At 37.6% G+C, this 19,077-nt stretch overlaps 1 protein-coding gene across 1 annotated transcript in view; it reads right to left on the bottom strand.

Moving 5' to 3' along the window:
* LOC117293569 (hemicentin-1-like) overlaps window positions 1-19,077 on the bottom strand; it is a 54,043-nt gene that overhangs the window by 28,900 nt on the left and 6,066 nt on the right. Inside the window, exons 5-14 of the mRNA XM_033775928.1 lie at window positions 14,983-15,172; window positions 9,423-9,749; window positions 7,406-7,729; window positions 6,317-6,589; window positions 5,478-5,756; window positions 3,934-4,076; window positions 3,090-3,282; window positions 1,371-1,700; window positions 773-1,090; window positions 14-289 (exon numbers count right to left, since the gene is read on the bottom strand). Coding sequence (XP_033631819.1) covers window positions 14-289; window positions 773-1,090; window positions 1,371-1,700; window positions 3,090-3,282; window positions 3,934-4,076; window positions 5,478-5,756; window positions 6,317-6,589; window positions 7,406-7,729; window positions 9,423-9,749; window positions 14,983-15,172 — 2,653 coding nt within the window. The remainder of the gene's footprint in view (window positions 1-13; window positions 290-772; window positions 1,091-1,370; window positions 1,701-3,089; window positions 3,283-3,933; window positions 4,077-5,477; window positions 5,757-6,316; window positions 6,590-7,405; window positions 7,730-9,422; window positions 9,750-14,982; window positions 15,173-19,077) is intronic.

The following is a 19,077-nucleotide window of genomic DNA, read 5'->3' as shown; positions in this document are numbered from 1 at the left end:
CTTGATCACTCACCTTCCAGGCTGAGTGTAAAAGCCTGTTCATCCATTACATTCCCAGCTTCAGCATAGCACACCACACGTCCACTCCAGCTGGCAGGTGGCATGGTGAAGCCTACCTGTGGATCATACCACGCCCCTACCTCTGCACCAAGCATCTGGTGGTCGTTGATGTCCAGGGTTAGAGTGGCTTGAGGGTCACTCACACGACACGGTATGACAAAAGGATCATTCTCAAGAACTGCTAGGACGTTCTGATTCGTCAGAAGTGGCAGGAATAAGCTGTCAGAACCTAATCACAACAAAATAATTCCAGAAAGACAATTTCAACCAATGACTGCAATGGGTGGCAAGGTTGTTTACAAAAATAAATGTATTGATAAAATTCTACAATGACTGAAAAAAGGGTAAAAGACAAAACCAGTTTGACAACTGAAAGGAAAACAAACTATGAAAGCTTTATTCTTTGATATTGAAACAGCTACCAAGTAAAAGCGTTGAAAAAAAAGAAATAAAATCATTTAAGCTGTACATAAACCAAGGGCCCAATTTCATACAGCTGCTTCAAACATAAAAAGTTGCCCTTGCACAACAAAATGATACTTACGAAAATAATGTTACAGGCTAAAATACCATTTAACACATACAAAATGCAACTGATATCCTGCTTAGTTTTGCTTAGCAAACAAATTCCCTGATGCTAAAACAAAACAGTCTCAATCCCCAGAAGGGTATTCTTTCAAAAGGTTTTGAAATAAAGAACTTGACTATTTACTTTTGATGTAGATATAAATCCCACTTGATGTCTCATTGCTGATGCTGTTGAGCTGCCTGCTGTACACACATCGATATGAACCAGTGTCTCGACTCTCCATTCGATCAATCTGAAGCATGCTCCTGTATCTGACAGACTGGGGACACGTTGGGCAAGCTACTGCAGTCAATATGACCCTGGGGGCTACGCTGGCTGGGAATAACCACTCAAGGGTGTAGGCACCTGTACACTCTAACTCCATCGTGTCATTGCTCGTGATGACGATCTCGGAAGAGTTGGTCAGAATTTGTGGGGGTCCGACATCGAGAAGACTGCCATCTATTCGGACAAATGTCAGAAATGAAGATAACTATCTTGCAAAGATATTCTTACTGAATACTTAAGAGATTTTTAATTTATTTCCAAAGTAAGTTCTCTAAAACTCCTTTAACTGGTTAATTTTTTTTAAGTTCGTCACGAAAATGACAAGCTTTCTCCTTGTATCATTGTCCAGCATGCAAAGATTCATGTATCATTGGAAAATAATATATCTTTATTCAAAAAGTAAAAACAGGGCTAAAATAAAAAAATAAAAAACATATTTTGGGGGGTAACATACCTCTCCCAGTGACAAGAACATCAACTTGCACAGCTGTACCGCTGTTGATATGGTTCATGTAGCGACTGTACACACACTGGTAGTTACCAGAATCACTGTATTCAATACTCTCAACCCGTAAGACGCTGGTGTGTTTGGTTGCTGAAGAGCACATAGGACAAGCTCTGGATGACAAGAAGACATGGGACTGGATACTCTGGGGGTAGATCCACTCTAGGGTGTAGGCGCCGGAGCAGGTAAGCTCCAGGACCTCTCCCCTGGAAATGCTAAGAGGAGAGGATGTGACGTCTTGAAGATGTGGAGGACCCACTTCATGGAGGCGGGTTCCAGCTGGAAAAAAACAAATGTGGAGATGTTTTCTTGAGCGATATGATTAAATGACAGAAAAAGTTAACATTCAAGTTAACATTCACTGCTTATAACAATTAGTTACCTATTTATGTTTATTGTGTTGTCATTTAGACTTCTAGAAATATTCTGCTAGTGTTGAAACGTCAGGCCATCAACTACACTACACAGAAAGAACTTAATACAATTATACAGAACTGTCATTATGATGCATTATTGTACTGTTACTTGAGTATGATCAAATTGTAGAAGTGAAAGTGTCAGTTTGCAAGTTATTCTACAAGAAAAGTCAGGTAAAAAACCCTCACAGGGCGATAGTTCCCAAAACTCATTAGTGGTCCTTTTCTTAAACTATCCACAAATTTAAGTATCCATTTTAGCCAGAAATGTAAATTTACATCTGGCCATTTGCTTGACATCCTTTGACTGTATTCACAGTCAGTGGAAATTACTGTTTGTGGCAAGAGTGTGACCTGAAACTTACAAGTTCACATACTTTCACTTGAACTCTTTTCCAGATTACTTTCCAAGGACTTTTACAGGAAAAGGAATGCCATTTCGAAAGCAGTGTTTTGTTGTTCTGAAGAGGGGGGGGGATCTAAATCGACTTTCATCATTCTCTGATCACCAAGTATCAGATGAAGAGGGCGTATTGGTGTCCATTTAACGGAGTTCACATTCTTTTACCTTCTTAAACAGTTTTCCAGGGTCTCCGGAATACTTTTGGATAACAATTTGCCTGCTTGAAGAATGGCTTGTGATTGTAAGTGACCGTGGGAAAACAGATTTGTTTTGTTTTTAACTGCTACAAACAAAGCTGCATGCATGGAATTTTATTTGGTGGGAAACTTTTTAAGGGGTCACAAAGGCTTTGCTAAGACCAAGGGCAACAGAGGACATAACCCCTTGTAATCCTAAGGCCAGGAGCTGGGACAGATTTTGAATAAAACTTAAAAAAAAAAAACGGAAAGTCTAAAAGCAATTCTTTTTAAATCAATTGAAAAACACCTAAATGCAGCTTATTTGTGTTGCCTACATTCACACAAAATTGAAAAATTTATTTAAATTAGCTGTCTAAAACATGTGTCTAAATGTTACTGTCTGCCCAGGTCTGCCCTTTCAGGAGTAAAACAGTTTGTAAAGGTTTAATCAGCTTGTAATCATGTGCATGTCATTTTTTTAGTATAACACAGAAAGAAACTGACTCATGAAATAGACTGCAACCCAGATAAATTGTGGTGATGATGTCAGGTAAATACAGTCAAAATATTTGTCAAGGACGATTTGCTAACAGCACTGCTTTTTAGTAGTTTTGCAAATAATTTCTATGACTGCACTGCTATACCCAATTTGATAAGGAAACCAACTCACACAAAACATGAATGTCTATCTCTGATGTGACAGCCTCCTCGTTGGCTTGCACTGTGCAAAAGTAGGTGCCGTTATCGTGCTGAGTGGTGTTCAGTACGTACAGGGTACTGCTGAACTTGCGAGAGATACTCAACGGCTCGCTGATCAAGAGAGATGTTTTCTCCTCTCGATAGTTGTATTCCACATCAGGCATCTTTAGAGAACACACAATTTCAAAACACAGTTTTCACATTTGATTTATATTAGAAACACCTTATACTGAGCTTTAAACTGGCAGACCTTGAGTCAAGATTAATGGCTTTTCTCGACACAACACTGAAAAAATAGTAACTATTTACAAATAATTTGGGGTTGAGGGGGAATTCAATAGTGCACTTGACCGCTTAGCCAGGACACCACCTCTCTGTCTAAGTTTTTAAATTTGTCTAAAAGTAGTAGGTATGCATAAACAGTTGAAGATCAAACAATTGTTTTCTTTGTTCCTTTTGCAATTTCCAATTATGGTTAGAGAAAGGAGGCAGCTAGAGAAACATCAGTTTCAAATCAAATGCATTAGTCATATATGCACAATTCAAACTGAATCACTGGGTGTTTCCTCTTAAATCAAGACGTTCGAGAGTCCTGCAAGTACCACACCCCATCAATTACGTTTCAAGTGTTTTATCGCTCCATCTTTACCCACAAACACACATAAAAAGTACAAACTCAGACAATGCCCCGTCCGGAATCTTAAAAATAGAGTTCTGTTTACAATTAAGCTTTTTTACGCAGGGACTGACGCTGTGTATTCTAAACCCTGATGAGTCATCATAAGAGAGGAGGCTGTGAAACTTTGTGCTCTTACCCCCTTTCCTGGGTAGTCCCATATGAGATCTAGGCTACTTCTTGATAGCATATCCACCTCGCACGTCACCTCAAACCCCTCCCAGCCCTGGATCACTTCTCTTTTGCTGGCGTACACCTCAGGCTTGGGTATCGGCCCACTCACTGCATAAAGTAGGAATCCAAAGATTGAAAAGTCTCCTAAGTTTGTGTTAATGATGTAAACAATTAGTAACAATGGAACTGGGCTGGAGTCAATCAAATTCCACCTCTAGGGATTATGACATGGCTTTCCCTTAATGATGACACGGCAAAAACATACTCAGAAAAGTTCATGGCAGCAGTATAACACGTTGAAAATTTACCACAGGGATGAATTTGATGAATGTGAACATTGATACAGAACGGCTCGCGGTCCTTGTTCCCCCCTAGACCCAGACCCTCCAAAATGTTACAATTCTCTTGGTGCACATCACAAAAAGTATAGTACTTTAAGTATGGACACAATGTGGACTTTTTATAGTGACTGCTTTATTTCTCCCAAGAAAACTTGACGGCCTGCTTTAAGAAAAACCTGAAATAAGATGAAATCCTGCAAAATCACATGGCTTACTGACTGTTACCAAGTTTAATCAATTGTTGTCCCTTATGAGGAAGATGTATAACCCTTTGATGCAGTAAATGTAATCTTATTCTCATGCTCCTCTTCGTTAAAGGTTGCCATTAGCACCAATCGTTTAAACACATGAATGTGTCTAGTCTTTATTCGGCCGATCTCAAGTACAGTTGCAAAGTTTATATTCCGAACAATCCATAAACCGACATTCCGGAAACTGTCAAATGCCACTGTAATCCCATATAAAGCACACATGACCTCAGATAGACATCTATATCTTTCGCTACACAACTTCTTGCTTCACTACAATGGTACATTGTCTGGTGTTCTAGGAGGGCAAGGTTTACAATGCCAGTTGTTTCTATTTATTTTATCTTCCTACCGGTTCCCCTCAGCATGATTATATTTGGTTGTAATTACCTCCTTCCTTTTCCTTTGTTCCTTCCATTGACCTTCACTCTTCATATGTATACTACTCTACTTCCCTTTCTTCCTGACAAAGTACCAATTAAACGCATGGAACAGAATGGCCCTCTTTCTTTTCTTTTTTTTTGGGGGGGGGGGATTGTGGAAGAATATATTTGCTCCAATTTTCAATAAACACAACAAAGAACTTGTTGGTTATTATGCAAGCTTATAAGGTTGACTTCGGACATACTTTTTAGTTAGTAAAAGTTTAAGCAAGACATAAGAGGATTCTTGTTGTGTTGTTTTTAACAGGAGAACAATCTATTAATGTTAAAGGACTTTTTAAAACATTTTTTTTTCTTCAAGAAAACTATTCACAGTGCAGTAATTCTGACAAATATATGAGCAAAAGAGTCATTGAATGTGGGCCACCTTACATCTGACTGGGCAAAAAAAAACACTAACTGTGTCACATAATAAACTAGTTCACTGATCCTACGTTACTTCTTACAAAAGTACACTTCAAGTTGACGAAAACAAACCTTCATAAGTCACAGTGAACATTTGCTGCTGTTGGACCCTCCCAAGGTGCCCCTCGCAGAAGACGAATCCATGGAACTGTTCCTGGTTAGCCGTCACATTAAAGCCAACACTTGGGTGATAGATGACCGTTACCCCGTCCTGCTCCACCAGGGTGTTGTACTCGATCATCAGGGAGACTTTGGTGCGGAGATCTGCAACGCGGCACGGTATGATCAGGGGCTCGGTGTTGCTGGCGAGGAGGTTCTGATCACTGATGGGCAGGAACAGGTTCTTTGTGTCTGGGGTGTGGAGTGGAAGAATTTTGGAATTTGTAGGATAATTTGCCTTTTGGATAATTGTCAAATAGAAACAGTGAAGAAATATCAATATAGGTCTGGAGAAACCAACTTGGTTTCACCATTTTGGATACAAATTCATTGTAAAACTTTGTTCAAATTTCAACTATTAAATTTGGGAATTATCGTTGAAAAATAAAAGTGTTCCAAACAATGTTTCAGAATGTTTCTTTTCCCACCAGAATCTAGGCAAAATACACTGTATGGTTTGTAATACAAAAATCTCAAATTGTTCCCAAGGGTAAATTGTTTACCATTTCATGGCTCCGACAGGTAAGCGTTAACGCCAAAAAGTTTATGGTCTCAAATATCAATACTAAAGAACAAGTGTAGAGTAGTATGTGCCCAAGCCACATTCTGCAAGATTGTTTTCAGAAAATTTAACCACAGTGGAGATGTCATGTTTCAGCTCCTCTTTTAACTCAAACTTAAAAAACTGAATAATGGAGAAAAAAAAAACCTGAATTTAGTTTACTCGACTAAGATTTGAGTAATTCCCTTACCAACGAGATGAACCTCAAACAGCTGAAGGTGCGACTGGCCCTCTGCGACTCCTTCACAAGCCACTACACCGTCCCAATCTCGGCCAGTCACGGAGAAGCCGATGCGAGGGTCAAAGGTCACCCCATGCCTCTTCCCTGTTCTTACAGTGTCCTGCTCGTAGGTCAGAGTGACCGTGGCGCTGGGGTCTGTGACCCGACATGGTATAACAAATGGCTCGTCTCCGAAAATGATGAGGGAGTTTTCGTTGTCAAGAAGAGGCAGAAACAAATTGTCTACACAAGAAATCCAAGAGAAAAATGCATTAGCAGATATTTGACATAAAGGTAGCAGACCAATAACAATTTGTTTTTAGTCTATACATATGAAAAATCTATTCATATGTTGTTTAAAATGCTACTTCTATCCATAATGATTATCACGATGCATAATTATCAAGAGGAAAAATTAATGAAAAGTTCAAGGCTCTAGCACTTCTACGAAAAAGGAACTTAATCTGGAGTTTCCTATCATGTAATAATGCAATCAACAGTACCGTACAACTGAAATTGATGTTCATGACTCTAACTCAAAGAGATTATTCCAATTTACTTGCATTTATTTCCAGATGTAATTTTGTGGAAACTCAATTGAATCATCAGGTCTGCAGGGCGCAACCATGAGTCACTGCAGTTTTAAACTTTGAAATGTCGTCTAAATATGGTCTTCATTTACCTGATATTCCCAGGCTAACCATACTAGCATTTCAGACAACTGTCAGACAACCAGGGATCCTACCCAAGTTTATGGTTATACCTGGGAAGCAGCAGCAGAGAGATCACCTTAAGGGAACATGACTTTTGATTTCAAATATCAAGTAAGAAACCACAACGGAAAAGAATACTTAGTGTTTATGTGGCAGATCCACAGGGTGTTAAGAGGGGGTCCATGACAAGGAACTAAGTAACTAATTCCTTCTAGTAACACTAGTCTGATGTCAGTGAAAGACTGCCCAAAAGAAGGGCAGAGAGGTTTTAATTGAAATCAAAACCTCCTCCCCACCGATGGACCCGCCTTTTCCTTCTGGACATCCTCTACACAACAGTCCTCACCTGGGCTCTTTACAAACACATAAATCTCTGCCGATGTTTCATCAGAGATGCTATCAGAGTCTCTGCCGTACACACATCGGTACAGGCTTGTGTCTGTGTACTCCATGGTCTCAATCCTCAGCACACTCTTGTGCCTTAGTGCTCTCGGACACGTTGGGCAAGCCGCTGATGTAGGTTTAACTCTGGGTGCTACACTGTCTGGGTACAGCCACTCGAGAGTGAAGGCCCCAGTGCAACTCACTTCCACTGTGGAGTTCTCCGTTGTGACGACTTCAGAGGAGTCGACATCGATGTGAGGGGGACCAACCTGGAGAAGGCTGGCATCTAAGTAGCAAACAAGAGAATCGGAAATTGTTTGGGCTTTGACTGCAAAACTATAGCTCAATTAGCCATTTTGAGATTTGGTGGACTTATCATGATGTCTCTAGTAGGTTTGGGTAAATCTGTGAACACAAACCAAACAGTGCACCGAATAGTGTCTGCCATATCTCAAAAAGGCAAATAAACGTCTTACAATTTAAATGGCATCCCTCGAACAAATATATTTACAAAATAGGGAATATAGGGCTAGATAGCTCAGTTGGTAGAGCGCCGGCACGTTAATCCAGAGGTCGTTGGTTCGAATCCCACCCTAGTCAATTCTTTGTTCAACCCCAAAAAATCAATTTAAACAAAAATGTAAAGCCATTTTGAAACATGAATTTACCATATTTTTGATCGCATGGGGGCACTTTCATCAGGGAATTGTCTTGCATCACAATTACAGTTTCATCTTAATTTAATTACCTGTACGTAGTTTTCTTGCATCAATGACGAAATACGTAAAAATAAGAATAACAACAATGAACAAAAACCCAGTTTGTTTACTTGTTTTGCATCACATGAATTCGGTTCACGTACGCCCTCACGAGGTTAGAAATACGGTAAATTAGGTTTCCCTACTTTCCAAATATTTCCAAAGAACTGATTTGTTTTAAGTCAGCAGGTGTTTGTGGGATGATCAAAGTTTTATTCCCAATCGTTATTTCAACAATTCAGGAGGGAGGGATGTTTACATAATTCGCTGTAAAGATGTAACAGACAATCCACCACAAAAACACTTAATCCTTCCCTAAATCCTAGTAAATACAGGGCTGTACGAAGAAACAGTTTAAAATCTGCGCTTTGCACACTCCACTTTTCAATGCAACGGGGTGTGGTTATTCCTCAGGCTGCAAAGCCTAGGTCACAGGGTTTCTAACCACACAGGAAATATGTGATTACAGCGCAGAGAGCCTTGGATCATTGCTTGGAACCAATACCGACCCAAAGAAAACAAGGAGTTCAGACAACTTCCAACCAAATCCGTGTTCATCAGTTTCTGAATCACTGCACAATACTGTGAGCTTAGATCTTCAGTGACCTTTAAATGCCAGTAAGCCTTCCTGGACCAAGCCTGGTGAAGATGAGCTTGAGTGTATTACCCAAGAATTCTTGCAAAAATGACTTATTGGCCTGACTTTCCGACCCTAGCAGAGTTCTTTTCTAACAATGTAACTAAAAGCCTGTTTGTCAGACTGCTGTTTGTGGAATTGAAGTTGTGTTTGAATTGCTTTCCATTGTGATTACTTTACTGTAAATTTGTGTAACATATTTTACATCCTTGCTTTAATAGCTTTCTCAGAGATTCATTTGATCATTTAAAGCTTGATTAAAATCACATTGCAACCGAACGGCCCAATTAGTAAAAAACAAGTTACATTTTTACCATCAAAAGGGAGTTCTACAAAAATAAAAAAATACATCAAACAGAAAAATCCTGCTTAGCAGAAACAGTTTACCAGCTAACTTTCAATAAATTTTATACTGTTGCCACCGGTCCCCCACTCATATCTTGCTCAGCAAAGAAATGAGCAGCGTTTTCTGCTAAAAACAGCTTTATGAAATTGGGCCCTGTCTGATCTTGGAGGGATGAATTGATTGGACGAGAATAAAAGTTATGAACATATGATAGAAATGCCAATTTGTTAAATCCTACCATTTCCAATAACTGCCACATCCACCTGGCTGACCGTTCCACTGTTGATATGATTCATATATCGGCTATAGATACACTGATAAGTCCCTGAGTCACTGTAGCCAACGTTCTCAACACGGAGGATGCTGGTGTGCTGGGAGGCAGGGAGGCACGTTGGGCAAGCACGAGAGGATAATAATACATGAGTCTGGATGCTCTGAGGGTAACTCCACTCCATGGTGTAGGCACCGGAGCAGTTGAGTTCCAGCATCTCACCCTGACTGATGTTCAGATGGAGAGGGGCTCCTTGGATGTTAGGAGGGCCGTATTTGAACAAGTGTTCTCCCGCTGATAGTAGTAATAATAATAATAATAGCAGAACTTAATACGCACATATCCACCGATAGAGTGCCCGAGGTGCCTACAATAATACAATACAATAACTTAGAAAAAACTTACAATTAATGGAAAATGATGAGCATATTACCATGAGCGAGAAAAGGCATGTGACATCAAATAAGGCTGAGATTTAAGGAACTAGTAACCCCAAAACAATAACTGAAACTTAGCGGCACACATTTGGTAAACTATTTCCAAGGCAAATTCTTTTTAAGATTTTGCTGTCGAAGCGAATTCAAAATGAAGTCTTTAAGTTCAGTGTCAAACTTGATACTTGGTGCCAAACATTCTTCAAATGACATTGATAGGGGTGCGATCAATAACAAAGAAAAGCAAAACAGTTCATCAAATTCCTGAAACACTACACAAACTGTGTAGAAAAGGAAAACAGACGACCACACCATGTGAAAATCAGCTCCTTGAAAATCAGCTAAAATTACCTTAATATCTCCTCCATTTCCACCAATAACCTCCAAACGTGAGTATAAACAACTTGTCATCACTTTCACAAACCATCGAAGTTAAAGTCAAGCAGTATGCCCCCCAAAAAAGACAAAACTAAGTCGGCATCCACTTCGATATCATCAGAGTCAACTTACGCGCCACACTCATCAGGTGATCACCCCTGCTCGCCCATTGCGTCATCAGACAATGACATAATCACCTTGCGTCGGGAACTCCGGTCAATGGCGTCTGATCTCAGCAGCAAACTGGACACAGTGATCAACAAACAAGATTCCATTTTGAAAAGAATTCAAACCCTGGAAACAAAACAACGTGGAATGGAGGAGGCCATTGAGTTCTCGTCAAAGTCCATCGAGGAAATCCAAAAAAAACAAAAGAACTTATCCGATGGCGTTTCCACCCTGACGACGCAGCTCAATACGGCCATTACAAAGATTAAACACCTGGAGGACGACACACTTAACCTGGAGCGCCATTCCCGAAGCTTCAACCTCCGGCTTGGGGGAATCCCGGAAAACCCAAAAGAACCCACCACCTTCCCCTACGACACAGTCAAGAAGATCCTGACGGAGCGGTACAACATGCCGGAAGCTGAAGTTGAGGCTGCACATCGTACAGGAAGACCCCCACAATCCCCATCGGACAAGCCCCGCCACATCATCGCGAGATTTCTGTATCGGTCTGAGCGCCAGGCTGTCCTGTCGAGAGCCAAACATAGTCTTGCAAACACCGGGATGTTTATCCTGCAAGACCTTCCTGCCGCTGACGTTGCCAAAAAAAGATCCCTCCGAGATGTAATGAAGAAAGCGTACGACGCCGGCAATCGCCCCGTCTTCAAGAATGGCGAGCTCTACATCCAGGGCAGGAAGTATACACCCACCCCATCCAGCTAAGATTGTTACAGTATAATAGTGCCGTTTATCATTCATAAAACCTGAGTTGATTTTCCTGGTTCAAGTAAATTAAAGTGTTTCCATCATGATATATTTATGTATTTGTTTATGTTTGTCCGTGTGTACAGGAGTAAGGCATTGCTATACAGTATGTGCTTATTATCAAAACTAAACTAACCACGATGCTCCTATGATTCCAAGCCTAGATCCAGATACAAACTTTCAAGCTCCTGTCATAAATTGTGATTACTATGATCAAGATCAATTCCTGAATGCATTTAACAAGAAAAAATGTTCAAATATGAAATTATTACATATAAATGCACGCAGCTTGCCCCGAAATATTACTTGTATTAGGAACTATGTAAACCTCTTGGAAAACACATTTTCAATTATTGGGATATCCGAATCATGGTTGAAAGATACTCAAGATCCGCTAGTCCAAATGCATAATTTTTCTATGGAAGGCTTCTGTAGACAAAATAAACGAGGTGGTGGGGTAGCACTATATATTAGAGATGACATCGTTTACAAAACTCGTAACGATATATCAGTGAACAATTCAGATATAGAATCATGCTTTATTGAGCTTGTTAATAATCACAATAGCAACGTGGTTATTGGAGTTGTGTATAAATCACCAAGCGCCCCGTTAAATAATTTTATAGAACTAATTAATGACATATTGGCTTGTGTTAACAATGAAAACAAAAAGTGTTATATTATGGGTGACTTTAATATTGATTTATTGCAGTATGATACACACAATGGTGTACGTAATTTTATGGACACTTTGCAATCCCAATCTTTTTATTCCACTATTAACAAACCAACTAGAATTACTGCTGACACTGCAACAGTAATTGACAATATCTTGACAAATGATTTCAACAACCACCATGCCGGCGTTTTAGTTACTGACATAAGCGATCATTTACCGGTATTCCTAGTTACTGATAATCTTAGGGAAAACCCGCAGAACGAACGAAGAAACAGTAAGCGTGACTTTAGCAGTAACCATATTCATAATTTTGTCGACGAACTTAACCAAATTGACTGGAGTTTTATAACATCATTGAATAATTTGCATGAAATATATGGTAACTTTCAGGAGCATGTTGTTAAACTGTATGATAAACATTTCCCCTTGCAAGAGGTGAAACGCAGATATGATTCTTGTAAATCACCCTGGCTATCTGATGGCGTTTACAATTCAATAAGGAGGAAAAACCACTTGTATAAAAAATTTCTAAGAAATCCTAATAACCAAAATAAATCCATCTATACTCTGTATAAAAATAAATTGAATGCTTTGATTAAAATATCAAAGAAAAATTACTTAAACAAGAAATTTGAACAGGAAAATGGCAATATCAAAGGAACTTGGAAGCTTATAAATTCTTTGCTAAATAAGGGTAAGCCGAATTCCAACCCGTCTTATGTTGTTAAGGAAGACTGTGTTAAACTAGAGGATAACAAAGAAATTGCAGATGCATTCAATGAATACTTCGTTAGCGTCGGTGCGAAGCTTACACGTAATCTACCATTATGTAATACTTCGTGTGAGTCTTTTCTTGCAGGAAGATGTTCACACTCTATCTTTTTAACTCCAGTTACGCAAGAAGAAATTGCAGATTCTCTCAACAAACTTACATGTAGCAAGGCTCCTGGTTTTGATGGGTTAAGTCCGTTTGTAATTAAACAGGCTAGGTACATTCTTGCTAAACCACTTGCTGAAATCTTCAACAGGTCCTTATCTTCTGGTATTTTCCCCGATGCGTTAAAAATAGGTAAGGTTATACCAATACATAAAGGGGGTAATAAACATGATATTGGAAATTTTAGACCTATCTCAGTTTTGTCCACGTTCTCAAAGGTTTTTGAAAGGATAGTTTATAATAGACTAATATCATTCATTAATAAAAATAGCATTCTTGCTGAGTCGCAGTTTGGCTTTAGGGAAAACCGATCTACAGAGTTAGCAACCTCATACGTAGTAAATAAACTACTCAAGGCCATAGACGATAAAACGTTTTCCGTTGGTATATTCTTGGACCTTTCAAAGGCTTTCGATACCGTAAACCATGACATTTTAATTTCTAAATTGGAACATTATGGTGTGCGTGGAATAGCATTAGCCTGGTTTAAAAGTTATTTATCTAATAGAAAACAATTTGTATTGTTTAAGTCAACGCTGTCTAAAGAACAATATATTTCCTGTGGAGTTCCACAGGGCTCTGTGTTGGGTCCTCTATTATTTATTATTTATATAAACGACATATGTAATACTTCTGATACAATATCCTTCTCTTTATTTGCAGATGACACAAGTTTAGTGTACAGTCATAGTAACGTAGATACAGCTGTTAGTCACCTTAATTTTGAACTTTTAAAAATAAGCACTTGGCTGTTGGCAAATAAACTATGTATTAATGTACTGAAATCAAATTATATAATATTTTGTCCGAGACAGCAGAAATATACTCAAACGGTTCCTTTAATATTAAATGGTGTTAACTTGCAAAAAGTAAAAAGTACAAAATTTCTAGGCATTTATATTGACGAAAATCTTAACTGGAAGAGTCACGTTGATGTAGTGTCAAGCAAAATATCAAAAACCATCGGTATAATGAATCGTTTGAGGTTTTTCTTACCAAAGAATATCTTAATAACTCTTTACAACTCATTAGTCCTCCCATATTTAAATTACTCAATTCTCACTTGGGGTGGCTCTTCATCCTGTGATAAACTTCTTATTTTACAAAAACGAGCTGTTCGAATAATTTTCAACGCTCATTATCGGGACCATACCTCTCCTTTGTTTGCCGAACTGAAACTACTACACTTTAATGATCTCTATAACCTCAACCTTGGAAAATTCATGTACAGGTATATAAATAATTTGTTACCTTCCTGTTTTAGTTCATGTTTTACTCTCACTTCAGATGTGCATTCTTATAACACTAGAAGCAGCTCGAACAAGAACATTTATGTTAGTTTTAACAGAACGTCAATGTTTAAAAATGGCCTCGTTCAACGAGGTACACATTTTTGGAATAGTCTACCCACCCCTCTTAAAACATCATTAAGTTTATCTACATTCACCAAACAACTAAAAACACAACTGCTCCAATCATATTCTTAATCTGTAATGGAAAAATTGTCATTTAGCAATAGCTCAATTATGCTCCTATATGTCTGTCATTGTCCTTTTTTCGTTTGTCATTTGCCAGTCTGTGTTTGTCTGTCAAGGGTACGGGTACAAAAGCTTTGCTTCACCCTTTGCCCAATGTTGTTATGTGAATAATGTTTAAACTAAGCTTCGTTAAGTTAATATTGTTATAAATGATTATTTCGTCTTTTAAAATATGTTGTTATAATAGTGTTAACTTAATGGTGTATGTATTATGTATTATCATAACAATGTTGAAATAAATGTTCTATGATTGATTGATTGAAACACTAACAAACCAATTTTGTTTTCCACCTTTGTCTTGTTCTTCTCATATAAATCGTCAATTGGTATTCAAAGAACGTTTTGCATCGGAAAAAGAGAATATTATTTGGCTCTTCCCATGCAGGATTTGAACTACCCCTTACTGATAAGCAATTAATAGTCTAGTATTAAGACATCTATACACTGTATTGGCAAATGTTTGAATCCCATCCGAGTACCTGAGAACCCTTTTCAGAGCCACACTGGATGTGTGACTAAAACCACATAATAATATATTGAATTTTTTTTTCACAGCTACACATGTAAAGCCCTACAACAATATTATTCCTGTTTTGAAAGAAGTGTCAAGACCATAAAATAAACTTACGCAAGACGGTTATGTTAACTGCTGCAGAGAGACTCCCAATCTGATTGCTGGCTATGCAAGTAAAGGTTCCATTGTCAAAGGCAGTGGCATTCTGGATGAATAGTCTGCTGCTGAATCTGCGGGGATGTAGCTCAGACTCACTGATCTGACGGGAAGATTTCTCTCGGTAGTTGAATTCCAAACTTGAAATCTGAAGCAAATTTTGATAAAATTAAATTTAATCTTACAGCAAATGTGAACACTGTCCATTCGGAGGCTGTTCAAATAAAAGCGATACATAGGCCTGTCCATTTGTTTGACTCACCAGTCGTCATTTCCATGAATCAATTAATCTTAAATATTTCTCCTGAAGACAAGCAGAGCATACTATTCGACTATTTGAGACGGCAGCTCTTATCAGAGCCAACACCCCTCCCAATAGAGATTAGTTACACCATGGTTACACCAGCAATTACTAGTTGTTAATTTTAGTGTGATAAGCACTTACAAGAATAATATGCTATGGGCATACTGAATCACTGCATGAAGTCTCTACAATTCAATATTTCAAATGAGTTTCATAAAAAATGTGCCACTCTTTCACAAGCTATTACAACAAAATCACTGTTAATATATCAACTTTTGAATTATAACCTACATGTACTTTATCAATCAAAAAATGGTCATGGAGGTCCACTTCTACTTATACTGTACATGGTTTGACTCAAAACTTTGTTTAAGTACGGGGGCGAAAAACTTCTTTCACCAAATTTAGTGACTCTATGATATTTCATAGATGGAAATTTGCATCGGGGATAACGAATATTAGTTTTGGTTTTTAATGAGACTCTAGAGTAGTTTTTAAAATCCTGAAATCAGGAAAAAATCTTGTCCATACATACAGGCTTAACACATGTTCTGCTACTAGACCAGCATAAATTTCCCCTATATTCACTTATTTTAATTTAAAGATGGTCATTCACAACAGAATAAGTCGAGGAAGCTTTAATTTCTTCATTATTTTGGACAATTTTAATTTTGTCGGCATGACAGACCATGCATGAAGGTTAACAGCAAACCTGAAGGGATACATTCATCTTTAATAATATAAGCAGGGATCCTTGGGACAGTTCTTCAAACACATCTACACTAAGGTCTGTACCTGATTAACAACATCCTTAAGATTTCAAGAAATCCTTGGGAAAATGTGTGTTAAATCTTTAGAAGTTAAAGAGGAATATATCATTGCAGGGGAAGAGGAGTAAGATCTGGGTCAAGGTTAAACCATCAAAATATTCTTGGATTGTTGTGTCAATTTGTAGAGGTATCATAACATGTAAAGAACTAAACAAGTAAACTTATATGCCATTTTCTAATCCCAAATAACATGTAGTTATATATGCCATTTTCTCTATGTGAAAACCTATTTAAATGGAAAGTCCACAGGTTGAGTTTTCTGTACTGTGTGCCTTACAATGACAGGGCACTTCCCATGCACAAGCTAATGCGTGTGAATTACGTGCCAATATACCGACAAAATTATTTGTTTTTTATTATTTTTGTTTTGTTTCTCCAGATCAACTTTTTTTTTAAATCATCAAGATAAAAACCATTCAGAATGATCCAAATTCATTCAAAACCAAGACAAACACCAAGTTGAAAACATTCTAAGTACCTTGTTTCAAATTCAGCATGCTCTGGTCAAACTTCAAAAGTTTGGGACCAGAATGTCTCACACTTCTGACAAATCTTGGGGAGACCCCCGAGTGAATTACGGTACCATCTCTTTAAGGTTGGTCTTGAGATAATCTTAAATTTGTTGTGTTGTCGTCTTCTTTAGAGTTACATATTGTACACAAGAGTTTCTCAGGATAAGTCAACAGAGTGTCTTGCACTATAGCGATAGAAGTGCTTGTTTTACATACCCTCTTGACATTAAGTGATTTACAATGAAGCAAACTTTATTGAAATAGTAACAGAACAAAACATCCTGATTTTTTTATTTTTCTGCCTGAAACGTTTAATCTGAAATGGATCACCAGCCGATGATCCGTTCCAGTAGACGGAGAGTAGCTGTTTTTTCTCTTGAACTTTCTAATGAAAAAAGTCAAAACAAGTTGGTGCCATGCAATGTACGGGTAGTACAATCTTATCTGGATTCTTGTTCTCAAAGTACATTGCAGTTAAATTTAATTGTGAATATTCAAGATGCTCACATATCAAAGTGTTTGTCAAAAGAAAATTGTATATTGTACACAATAGTACAGATAACTAGTGGAGGAATGTACAAAAAAATGGGTTTTTCTTTTCCTTTTTATAAGTTGTTTATTTTGGGTTGAGCAAAGAAAACTTTCCTCTTATAAAAGTTGCATCCCCTTAAAATGTGATCACATGTGCTGCCACTTCACAGGTTGTACTTTAAACTTGGATTTGATCCCTAGCTATGGCAGCTATAGGTTGTATGGCTGCTGACTTGCACCACCAATCAGATATTGACAAAATAGAGAGATACAAAAATGTAGGGCTAGATAGCTCAGTTGGTAAAGAGCCGGGGATCACAGGTTCAAGTCACACTCTAGTTATTTTAATTTTGTTTTCAACTCAAAATTATTAAAGAATTTCAAAGTAAATCTCCCTTGTGATTTATTACTTAATTTTCAATAATAGTTTCTCCAGGATGCCATTTACCAAATTATGTATTACATGGTTGCCCTTCCTATTATTTCCCTGGAGGGAATAGGACTTCAAATTCCCAAGCTTTTTTAACAGGAAATGTGTTTTGGCAACTTCGTCCTTGTTTTGTTGGGGAAATTAAGTGATGCAATGAGGGAGCAGTCAGCTTTAGTGTGGATTACATTGGGCCTAATTTAATTTTTTTTTAAACATTGCTTAGCAATGTTTGTAAGCATTCAGTCTACCTTATATAGATTTTATGTTGTAAATTGCTTAGTGTTTTAAACAACAAATAATCGTGACTAAATTGCACTGAGTTTAATTGAAATGATTTATGTAAATAAAAGCGTCATCTGAGCTGTAGGCTGATTTAAGAAATTGATACTTATAGAGCCTATGTAAACAAATATATAAATTTAAGGTTTTCAAAATGTATGTCAAGAATAAATGATTCTGCTATTATTTTCAAAGAAAACTCAAGTCAACTTTATAAGATAGATTGATTCTTTCCTATTGTATTAGTAGTAAGAAGTCCTTGTCGGTCAACAGGGAAGAAGACTGGGTGGGATGTGATGACTCGATTCAGGATAGCCCTTGCTTACCTACAACTACTTTATAAACTTGTGGGTTGCTAATGGAAACGATTAATTTGGGTCAAGGATATACTTCCTTGATGGAAGATGATAAGTGTTGATTGAATTAATTTCTCAAGACAGGCAACCTTGAGGCTTGATTTCTTTTGATTAATTAAATTAAAAATAAATTAAATTAAAAATTAAAAATAAATTAAATTAAAAATTAAAATTTAAAATTAAAGTTAGATTTATTTCTGTTTAAAGAGTGGTCAAAGTGACTAACAGACACCATACATGTACGTCTACATGTGGTTAATTCAAATTTACAAATGACAGAACTAAATTTCATCAGCTTTCTGCATCTCAAAACAAGCAATACAAAAAATACAGGGGGACTAAATCTAAAAAACTTGACTATACATTGCACTGCGCTTAAAGGCAGTGGACACTATTGGTAATTATCAAAGACTAGCCTTCACAGTTGGTGTATCTCATTATATGCATAAAACAACAAACCTGTGAAAATTTGAGCTCAATCGGTCATCGTACTTGCGAGATAATAATGAAAGAAAAAACACCCTTGTCACACGAAATTGCGTGCGTTTAGATGGTTGATTTCGAGACCTCAAGTTCTAAATCTGAGGTCTCAAAATCAAATTCGTGGAAAATTACTTCTTTCTCGAAAACTATGGCACTTCAGAGAAAGCTGTTCTCACAATGTTTTCTATCATCAAACTCTCCCCATTACTCGTCACCAAGTAAGGTTTTATGCTAATAATTATTTTGAGTAATTACCAATAGTGTCCACTGCCTTTAACTTTTTTACTGTCTAAATTTTAAGTCTGTGTACAGTACAGAATGCAACTGC

This window comes from Asterias rubens, chromosome 8 (genome assembly GCF_902459465.1).
Source record: "Asterias rubens chromosome 8, eAstRub1.3, whole genome shotgun sequence".
NCBI classification, from domain to species: domain Eukaryota; kingdom Metazoa; phylum Echinodermata; class Asteroidea; order Forcipulatida; family Asteriidae; genus Asterias; species Asterias rubens.
This window is presented reverse-complemented; position numbering and strand designations above follow the sequence as displayed.